The following is a 9,526-nucleotide window of genomic DNA, read 5'->3' as shown; positions in this document are numbered from 1 at the left end:
CCAAATAAACCTCAAGCTGATTTGCAGCTCTGCTGAATAGATTAAATCCAAGCAATCCTGTTTGGTTTTTCCAAATTTTGAGAAGCAAAAATTGAAATGTTTCTGTGTGTTTCCAGTCCACCGTGAGGAGTGGAATTAGCCCTTACTTCAAGGACCTTTGGGCTCCTCTCCCTTTCTACCAAAACCTTCCTGCCGCTGCTGGCCCCGCTGACCTGCCATCAATCTCCCGCCCGTGGAAACGCCTCTTTCCCTCTCTTCCCTCGGTTATCATTTAATTCAGGAGAGCACTTCTGTGCATACGGTTTGAAAAAGGCACGGCGCTGAACAAAGCCGCTCTGAGCAGATCATGAGCTAAACCCTGACCCCATCACCGCTGCACACAGCCGCAGAGAGATGCTGCGAGTTTATTTCTTACCCATCAAGAAAGTAAGTATGTCATTTTATGGGTTAAAAAAAAAAAAAAGAAAGAAAGGTCCGTATAAAGGAACCTAAAGGAGACGAAATCGTAAAGGAGATTTTGTATCGAGGTTTCTGCTGGGCACTTTGGGTATGCTGGGTCACAGCAGTGCCACAGAAATCACAGCACTGCTCCCCCTCGGCCTGAGGTTCCCCAGTGAGGACCAGCAGCTGTGGGACTGGAGCTCACCACTGTCACCAGTGCATCTGCCAAAGGCTGGGAATTGTGCCCAGGTTGGTCACAGCAGCTATCTGATCCTGGCTGTCTGCCTTATTCTTTCCTGTCAAACCTCTTCCTAAACTTCTCTTTTACTGTCCTGGCCAGGCAAACCAATGTTGCTTCCTCCTAAAGCTCTGCCCTGTCTCCTCTGGGCACCTGCTGTCTCTTACTTTGCACCAAAGTGTTTGGGTTGGAAACTGCTCTGTGCTTTGCAAACAGCTTGCCTGGACATCCCAGACAAATAAAGCAATTGAGCAACTGTGATTTATTCCCTACAGCCTTCAGCAGCGCATCCTTGTTGTCTCTGGTGGCTGCAGGTCCCAGGCCCTGGTGGAGGCAAGGTGTTTGTTCAGCCTTCCATCAAGCAGAGCAAAGCACCAGCACCATTAAAACCCTGCAAACCATTGCAAACCCTCCTACTGATCCCACAGAGTGCATCCCCCGAGGTGCGTCCTCCTCCCCCATGCGGGCTTTGTGCCCCATGCCCACATCCTCAAACAGCCCTGTGCCATCTCTGCAGGGTTTGGGCTTCGCTGGAGGCTCTGCCTCAGCTGTCGGAAAGCCTCAGCTTACTGCCACATGTGGGAAGGAGCCTGCAGCCTGTGCAGAGCTGGGCTGCCTGCTCACATCTGTGGGGAGCTGCTGTTGACATGGAGGTAGGAAGTGTTCTCCCTCCTACACTGCGTTTCGAGCCCTTCCTGTGGGCTGGCCAGGACCACATGCTGTAACTCCCTAATAAAAATAAGGTTAAAACCAATTGGCACCCGTGTAACCAGAACATCTCAAAAGACTGCGGCAACCAGCGTGTGAACTTCAAACGAGAAGGCACACAAAGAAAAATCTTCCGTGCCTCTCTGGCCACAAAATCCTCTTTTTTTCTAGAAAACAGGATGCATTTGCTGCAGCCGAACCTGAAGAGCAGAGGCCCCAAACGTCGGGCTGTGAATGCAGGCAGCAGCAGGCAGAGCCCTGCGGAGGAAATGTTTTCCCTGTGGTCACAAGGCAACAAGAGCATAGCAGAACCCAGAGCCCGTGCTGCCACACCGCCGCTGCCTTTGCAATTATGTGCTCCTGCAGCAGCACTTCCCTGGGAGCAAACAGCACAGAGTGCAACAAGAGAAAGGAAAGGGCATGAAGCTGCAGAAGAAACTGAAATCCTGATCTCAAAGGTGCCATTTGCCTCTGCAGGAATGGCGCTCCCCCTCCAGCTGGGCAATATCCATCACAAGAGCAGGCAGGGGAGAATGTCAGCATTCCTCAGTCTCTTGAAGGGATGCTCTCCCAAATCCGCACAGCTGGAAGGGACGTTGTGTATCACCAGAACAAACAGAGCTGGTCCTGGAGGGGTGGAAGGTGCTGGGGTGATTCCTGGGATCGTTGGCAGTCTCTCACCCTTCTGGGCCTTCCCCATGGCAGCAGCAGCTGGTAGCCTTCCTGCCCCCAGGAATGCGCCCCAGGGCTGGCCATGGGGATTGCATGGAGGGATCTGAGATCCCCGAGCAGGATGTGTCAGCTGGGATTTGATCTTTTGGGAACACACAGGAAGGAGCCTTCCTGAGGTGGTGCTCTCCATACAAAGGGGAAGAACAGGGAGGAAGCCCAGGGCGGACAGGTGAAATGAAGCTGAAAAAGTATCTTAAGAAAGGTACATGGTTATCTTTGAGCACCCCATTAGAACACCCTGCTTCCTCACCTGTCCTCCTCCCATTGCTTTTTGCTGCTGCTCCTGCTGCAGTGCCTGTGGTTAACATCACCTGTGCACAGCACCCAGATGCCACATGCAGCTCTGAGCCCATCAGCAACACCCTGCATGAGAATGCCCCAATGCAGCACCCCGGGCTGATGGCCTGCAGCCTCCTCTTCATGGAGGAAGGCTTTCCCAACAACCACTGCCCGACCCCACAGCCAGGTCCCAGCACAGAGGGCTGGTGGTGCTCAGCACACGCTGCCATAAGGCTGTGTCCCACGCAGCAGGATGGATGCATTTCCCATTGATTGCTCAAACAGGATGTTAGGAGCACACCTCTCCATTTAAACTCTTCTTCGTGGATCTCGTCACTCAACTTTCCCGAAGAATTTGGTTTGCTGCCTGGGAAATTCTTTACCTCCATGGGTTTCTGCCCTACCGTGTGCATGCTCACACAAGCACGCACCAGCACTGAGACTATTGTTAATTAGTTCCTAAAGCATCACCCTAGAAAGACATGGGGAATTAAGGATGAGTCACAGACTGCTACGGCGCGGCTGATCCTGGCTTGCAAACCAAACAGAAGATCGTCTCTTTCCACTTTTTCTCTAGTTTTTTTTTTTTTTTTTTTTTGACTGTGAATGAACGTGGCCACTTCACCACAGAGCCCGATACATCATATCAATAGCTAGGTGAAAAACCCAGCTTGTTTTGGGCTGTGCTGAACACCGCGGGTCAAATCCCGCAGCCGCTCAGTCCCACGTGTAACTTCCCACCCCCACAACGCTGTTAGGTCACAGCAGCATCCATCCCACCATGCTGGGCACAGAGTGGGGATCTCCGGGCTGAGCTGGGAGGCGGAGGGGGAAGGAATGGGCACAGGGCTGGGATTTCCAGCCACGGAGTGAATCTCTTTTAACTCTTCATCATCTGCGGTGCTTCGCTGCCTGACTCCTTGCTTACAAAGCCATGGAAATATCCCATGCTGGCGTTTACGATTGTGAACTGCGTGATTTTGCCTTTTATGAAGGCTTTCCTAAAGGTGAACAGCTTTGGGTCAGAAGGGCTCAGGCACGTGGACACAGCGCTGCTCCTGCAGCTCCTGCTCTCAGAAAAAAAGGAAAAAAAAAGAAAAAAAAAAAAAAAGGCTGAGGGGGAACAGAGCGAGTTTGGGGGTTTTCTCCTGGAAATTGGGTAACGTAAGAGGGGGGGGGAAGCGAGGGGTGATTTTATCCTTCATCCTGCTGGCTGCAATCCCTGGGGGATGTACCAATAAATAAATAGATAAATAAATAAATAAGTAGCTCCGACCCATCCGCGACAGCCTTTTAACGATTAATTTTTAATTTAATTTAATTTAATTTATTATTATTTTTTTTTTCCCCCCCCCCCCGAAGTCCAGTGAAAGCAAACCGTTCTCCCGCGGCCTACCCGGCCCGGCCCGCTGTGGAAAGTGCGACCGCCAATGCTCAGACTGACTCGGGCGGGGCGGGCGGGGCCGGAGCCGCCATGGGGCTGCTGAGAGTCGGGCGCGATGCGGGGCCTGAGGCGGGGAGCGGGGACGTGCAGCACCTCAACCAGCTGAGCGCCGAGGTGCGGGGCCGGGGGGAGGGGGAAGAGGAGGCAGGCGGTGCTCGGAGAGGGCAAACGAGCGGCTCCGAGGCGCGGGGCCCCGAGCCCGGCCTGCCCCGGGTTGTGGTGCGGGGGCTCTGAGGGCTGCGGGCCGCGCCGGTGGCAGCAGCGCTGGGAGGCGGTGGGTTCTGCCCACAAGCGGGCCCGGGGGTGACAGCGAGGCTTTGAAGCCGTGCTTCTGTCTCCCGAGTCGCTCTGGTTACCCCGTGGATTTTTTTGGTGCGTCAGAGTGGATGTTTGCATCCTCTCCTGGCAGCTGTTGTTGTTGGATCGCACGGGATGGAGCAGCCGCGAAACACAAAAGCACTGCGTGGTGCTGGATGCACGAACGCCTTGGGTGTCTTTGAAAAGAGTCCGTGTGCAAACGCTGCCCGTAGGCATCTTGTTATGGCGAGGGCTGGGGGAACAGCATTTATGGCTGCACGTTGTGCCAGAGGAGGTTTAGGTTAGACATAAGGAAGAACTTTTTCTCTCAGAGTGGTCAGGCACTGGAATGGCTGCACAGGGAGGTGGTGGAGTCCCTGGCAGTGTTCAAGAGGCATCTGGATGAGGAGCTACGAGATATGGTTTAGTGCTTGTGGTAGCAATGGCAATGGGAGGATGGTTGGACTAGATGATCTTGCAGGTCCTTTCCAACCTTGTGATTCTGTGATTGGGAGCTCAAACTCCATCACCAGCACAAGGTAGAGCTGTGTCAGGGCAGGATATCACACCCAAACTGCGTGGTGAGGGGGGAAACGAGGTGCTGAGGAACAAAGCATGCTGATGCTCCTCTCCTAACACCATCCTGTTTCTTCACAGCAATTCGCAGCACTGACTGAAGTGCTCTTTGGTTTTCTGACAGAGCCCAAGGAGGTAAGGCTGCACAGAACACGAATGCAGTTCCCAGGTGAGAAGCACGCAGGGACAAGACTGTGTTTTGCTCTTTCTCTTGAGCAGGTAGAAAGGTTTCTGACGCAGCTCTCAGATTTTGCAACCATGAATAAAATCAGCTTGGGCCCCCTGAAAAACATTGTCAAAAGTATTCTTCTGGTACCCAATGGTAAGTGGTGCATATGCATATGCTGCCCTGAAGCCAAACTGCTGCGTCCATTCCTGCATGCTGCTAAAGGCCCCATGTCTTCAGAACTGCATGCAGTTGACTTGCACAGTGATGCTAATAGTAGCTCATAAATAGCTTAGCATTTAAGAATCAAAAATTCAGAAATTGCTCTCCTGTCGCAGTATCCCTGCTGAGTGACTCAGGCTTTGTCTTCTTTACACCCTGCCTGCATACACGTTTTGCAGGCCTGGCTACACTCACTCACCTGCTTATTAAGTGCAAGCACAACACTTTGTGATGGTAACAGAGCTTGGTTCAACCCACACCTGTAATCCATTTGTGCTAGACCTGCACAGTCTTATATTGACACCACGTCTTTGCACTTCCATCCAAGTAACCCAGCACTGTGACTCCTCCAAGAACAAAGCACCATTTGAGGGCTGCATTCACGCCCCTTTGGAGTGGACTGGGAACCAGCAGGCATAGTTCCGGGCCATGTACATGTGATGTGTGTCCTTGTAGTCTTGTTTTAGAAAAATACATAAGCCTCCAGTGACTTTTCATTCATAAACACTGGAGGAGAGGGGTGGGAGAATTCCCTTTGCATGTCCTGTTCGGACACCACTGTATGAGATTGCTCTGATGTTTTGGCTGCTGTTGGACGTAACACTGCATCAGACATCCTCCCTGCACGCACATTCATGCCATGTTGATCCTTGTTATCAATGGTTGCTTATAAATACCCTTCAGTCCCCCATTTCCCACAGCGTTCGTCACAGCAGTGAGGCCACGCACAGCGGTTTCCTGCATTTGGGTTAAACTTTCATTCTACTATTTCAAGCCATTTCTTCTGTCCCAGAGAGGCACTGAATAGTTTCCTTCCCTACAACTGTCTTAGAGGTATTTAGTGCAGAATCGGCATTTTCTCCCTTCCTGTTTGTGCACTGGGTGCACTCAGCCTCACAGTTCCTGTTTGCGTGCACTGCTTCCAGTCCTGTTACACCTTCTCAGTAGCTTTTGGATGCCACGGGCTGCACCAGAGCAGAACACAGCAGATAACTTTGCCTCTGTGCTACACAGAGAGCCACGTGGGGCTGGCAGTCTCTTTGAATGTTCACAATTCCTGCTCCTGGCTTCAGAGAACAGAATCCTTGTAAACTTCCATGTGCTGCCTGCGCTCCGGAACAAAGGAGGCAGACACAGCAGGGGAAAGTGTTATATGCACACGTTCACACCCATAATCCAAAACACAGCAGGTAGGTCAAATTAGTAGCCTGCCAGCCTTAACAGTTCCCCTTTAACAAGCAGAGCTTCTATAGGAGAGAAAGCAGCAACTTCAAAACACAACTGCTGCTGCTGTTACCATGGTTACCTGCAATGAAATCTCTCCCTCTCTCTCTCAGGCACTTCCATAGGACTGACTTTTAAAGCACTGGGCATCTGCAAAGATATCAGCACACACAACTGTATTTCCTATTGGCAAGCTGTGGTTTGTTTTAAAACACTGTCCAAGAACAGTCTTTCTATGGCGAGGTCTCCATCCCTGCGTTTGTTTGCCTCAGTAAGAACTGGTTCCACTCAGTAGAAGCTGATTTTTTTTTTTCCCTTGCACTGTTTATTCAGGTGCCCTGAAGAAAAATCTGTCTTCCGAACAAGTCAGAGCAGATTTTGTTGCTCTAGGTAGGTCATGTGACTTCACTAAATAAAAGCTAATTAATATTTATCACCTATAGTAACCTCATATGTTTTCTCCCACAGGCCTCAGTGAAGAGAAAGCCAGTTATTTCGCAGAGCAGGTATGAGTACCTCCTTGCTTGTTTCTAAACTAACAAAAAGTCAGTCTGTGAGTGGGAACTCACAGAACCCCATGCAGATGCATCAGCTGCTTTCTTCAAAACCAGCTCTGAATTTTGAACTGAAAATTCTCAGCTGATAAGGAACACTTGTGTAATGGTGCTGTGCTTTGCTGTGGCCTCTAGCCTGTGGGCTTAGTGATTCCTGCAGCTCTGTGTGGCTTCCATCTGATTGTTTTTCTGCTTTGCATGCTTTGAGCCCCGGGGTCACGCACTTACACGAACACATGACTTTTTGTGCAGATATTGTTACACAGAACCGATGTTCAAACAAAACCAGTGAGTTCCAGAAGTGACAGGGCAGATGGAATTCCTTGCAGGATTCATCCTTGAAAGCCCTCCTGACTGCATTAGTTTGTCCCATCATACACACAAGCTTGGGCTGCTATTTTCAGATTTATGTTGAAATTACAGGTACTGCACGTAGAGCCTCTCTGAACTGATGGTGATTTTGCTCTTGCAGTGGAAGCTGAATGCCCCCACCCTGACGCGCCTGGCTGTTGATCAGACACTGATGATTAACCAGCTGGTAGACATGGAGTGGAAGTTTGGTGGTAATGGAGCTAGTACTTAAGCTGAATGGGTTGGGAAGCCCAACAGCACCTTTTGGCTGTAGAATGTTTTGTTTCACAGCTTAGCTAACTTTATCTCCCTTCTGCTCTTTCTGAATCACAGTTACTGCCGGGAGCAGTGAACTTGAAAAAGTAGGAAGTATCTTCTTACAGGTAAATGTCCTGCATGGGAGAATTACAGTGCAGTTAGGGAACAAGCCATGGCCAGGCCTGTGGGGGGAACTGGCTGCGAAAGGAAGCAGACGAAAGCTGGACCTCGTAGGAGCTGGCTTTGCAGTGGCACAGCTGCTTCAGCGTTCTGAGTGAGCTGCCAGCAGATAGCAGGCATGCTGCTATTTGTTACTTTTCAGAAGAGCTGCATCACAAAAGTGCAGCCCACTCTGAAAAGCTGTTCAAAAAGCTCAATCTTAGCACAGGTTGAGCTGTCTCAGGGAGGGAGGGGGAAGGCCATCCTTTATAAGGACTTCCCAGAGATCCTCCCTTATCTATTCCTGCAGTGACACTTCTTGAAAAGCCTGTCAGAGATGTGTGTTCTGTGCAGCAGTTCGCACTAGAACTCAGAGCAGATTCCTGTCTATTCATGGTGCTTGAAATACAGGCTTCTGCATTGATATCTCTGCTTTTTCTTCCCCCTAGCTGAAGCTGGTGATTAAAAAAGGGAGCCAAATGGAAAATGTATATGTAGGTGAGTTAACTGTTCTGGAAAAGAAGCGAGCATTGGAGAACATGAGATCTGAGCTGCAGCTCAGAGCTTTTGGGTGTTTTGGGAGGTGGGGGAGCTTTGGGGGCAGACCCAGCAGGGGTCACTGTGAGAGCATTGCTGGGAGATGTTCCTGCCTCTCGTTGATGCTGTCACTCTGGGAAGTATTTGGGAACACTGACTGCTAGGCAGCCCTCATGTCTTTGAGAAAGTAAACGCAGATATGCCATGGAGCACTGGGAAACAGTCAGAACACCATGGCAAAGGAAGAAAGTAAACCTAGCTTAAGTGAATGTGAGTTGCTCTGCGATAGCACCAGAATGGCTTTTCCAGTGTTCACTGTAACCTGACATCTAAGATTTTATACCTTCATTTTTTATTTTTTTTTTCTACAGAGTTAACATTGCCCCAGTTCTACAGTTTCCTGCATGAAATGGAAAGGGCCAAAACCACACTGGAAAGTTTCAGCTGAAACTACAAGGAGCTGACCTGTCATCTATGCAGGGTGTTTAATTTCTCCTTGTGGACCTACAGATCTGCTCTGTTCCAGCTGGTAAGAGAAGATGAGGCGGTGCAACAAACAGCTGTGTCAGAAGTCCTTCAAAAGTCAAAACTTGGGCAAGTATTTTGAAGACACTATAAGTCCACCTGTCTCTTTTTTAATACTATTATGAGAAATTGTCAGATGTGGATACTTGTACTAAAATAGCAAAGAAATAAACCCATTCCCATCCTTCTCTGTTTGTATCAGAATTTGATTTTTTGAGATAGAAGCAAAGAATCACTTTCAAACTAGGAAGAATGGAGCAGAAACAGATGGGATGCAAGGAGAGCATCTAGCCTGCTGAACCACTTCACACCCACTTGAGCCTCTCGTTCTTCTTGTGTCAAGAAATGGACTGATTGCATCCTTCCCAATCACGTCTTGTGGAAAATATCATAGAATCACCATAGAAAGGTTTGAGTTGGAAGAGACCCTTAAAGGCCATTTGGTCCCCTTGCAGTGAGCAGGGACACCCACAGCTCCGTCAGCGCTCAGAGCCCCCAAGTCTGACCTGAGTGCCTGCAGGGATGGGGCACTGTAGCAATTGGGCAGATCAACATGAGGGGAGGATCAGCTCAATAGAAAAGTGCTGTAAGGGAAGAGAAAAAGACTGCTTACCCATATCAGAAGATTTCAAGTTCAGGGGGGAAAGCTCCACAAGGGAGGAATCTCCAGAAAGACATCCTTCCCCAGTGGCAGTCAGCCCTTAAATGAGGTCTAAGAGAGGTGCAGCCAAGCTCCACTCCTTCCTGTCTCACAGCTGAACTGCCTTCACCTGTGCTGAGAAGGATCTTTCCCCATGTGCTCAATTAATGTCTCA

At 49.9% G+C, this 9,526-nt stretch overlaps 1 protein-coding gene across 3 annotated transcripts; it reads left to right on the top strand.

The window, feature by feature from the left end:
* The first annotated feature begins 3,837 nt into the window (after positions 1 to 3,837).
* COMMD7 (COMM domain containing 7) lies at positions 3,838 to 8,899 on the top strand. 3 transcript variants are annotated; one of them, XM_031588542.2, is made up of 9 exons: positions 3,838 to 3,956; positions 4,797 to 4,850; positions 4,935 to 5,037; positions 6,661 to 6,717; positions 6,796 to 6,833; positions 7,354 to 7,444; positions 7,566 to 7,615; positions 8,099 to 8,147; positions 8,558 to 8,899. In XM_031588542.2, the coding sequence occupies exons 1-9, from the start codon at positions 3,873 to 3,875 to the stop codon at positions 8,632 to 8,634; spliced, it is 603 nt and encodes a 200-aa protein (XP_031444402.2). In that variant the 5' UTR covers positions 3,838 to 3,872; the 3' UTR covers positions 8,635 to 8,899. The 3 variants fall into 3 exon arrangements, with proteins under 3 accessions (XP_031444402.2, XP_031444393.2, XP_031444411.2); XM_031588533.2 differs by having other exon boundaries at positions 4,932 to 5,037; XM_031588551.2 differs by lacking the exon at positions 4,935 to 5,037 and having other exon boundaries at positions 4,797 to 4,884.
* The last annotated feature ends 627 nt before the right edge of the window (positions 8,900 to 9,526 follow it).

Source organism: Phasianus colchicus, chromosome 17, assembly GCF_987193195.1.
Source record: "Phasianus colchicus chromosome 17, bPhaCol1.hap1.1, whole genome shotgun sequence".
NCBI classification, from domain to species: Eukaryota; Metazoa; Chordata; class Aves; order Galliformes; family Phasianidae; genus Phasianus; species Phasianus colchicus.
This window is presented reverse-complemented; position numbering and strand designations above follow the sequence as displayed.

What these genes read in the sequence shown, in the direction of transcription:
- COMMD7 (XM_031588533.2), top strand. Translation starts at nt 3,873, where the DNA reads ATGGGGCTGCTGAGAGTCGGGCGCGATGCGGGGCCTGAGGCGGGGAGC. An exon ending in TCAACCAGCTGAGCGCCGAG is followed by an intron (nt 3,957 to 4,796) that starts GTGCGGGGCCGG and finishes GTTTCTTCACAG; the next exon opens with CAATTCGCAGCACTGACTGA. An exon ending in CCAGTTATTTCGCAGAGCAG is followed by an intron (nt 6,834 to 7,353) that starts GTATGAGTACCT and finishes TTGCTCTTGCAG; the next exon opens with TGGAAGCTGAATGCCCCCAC.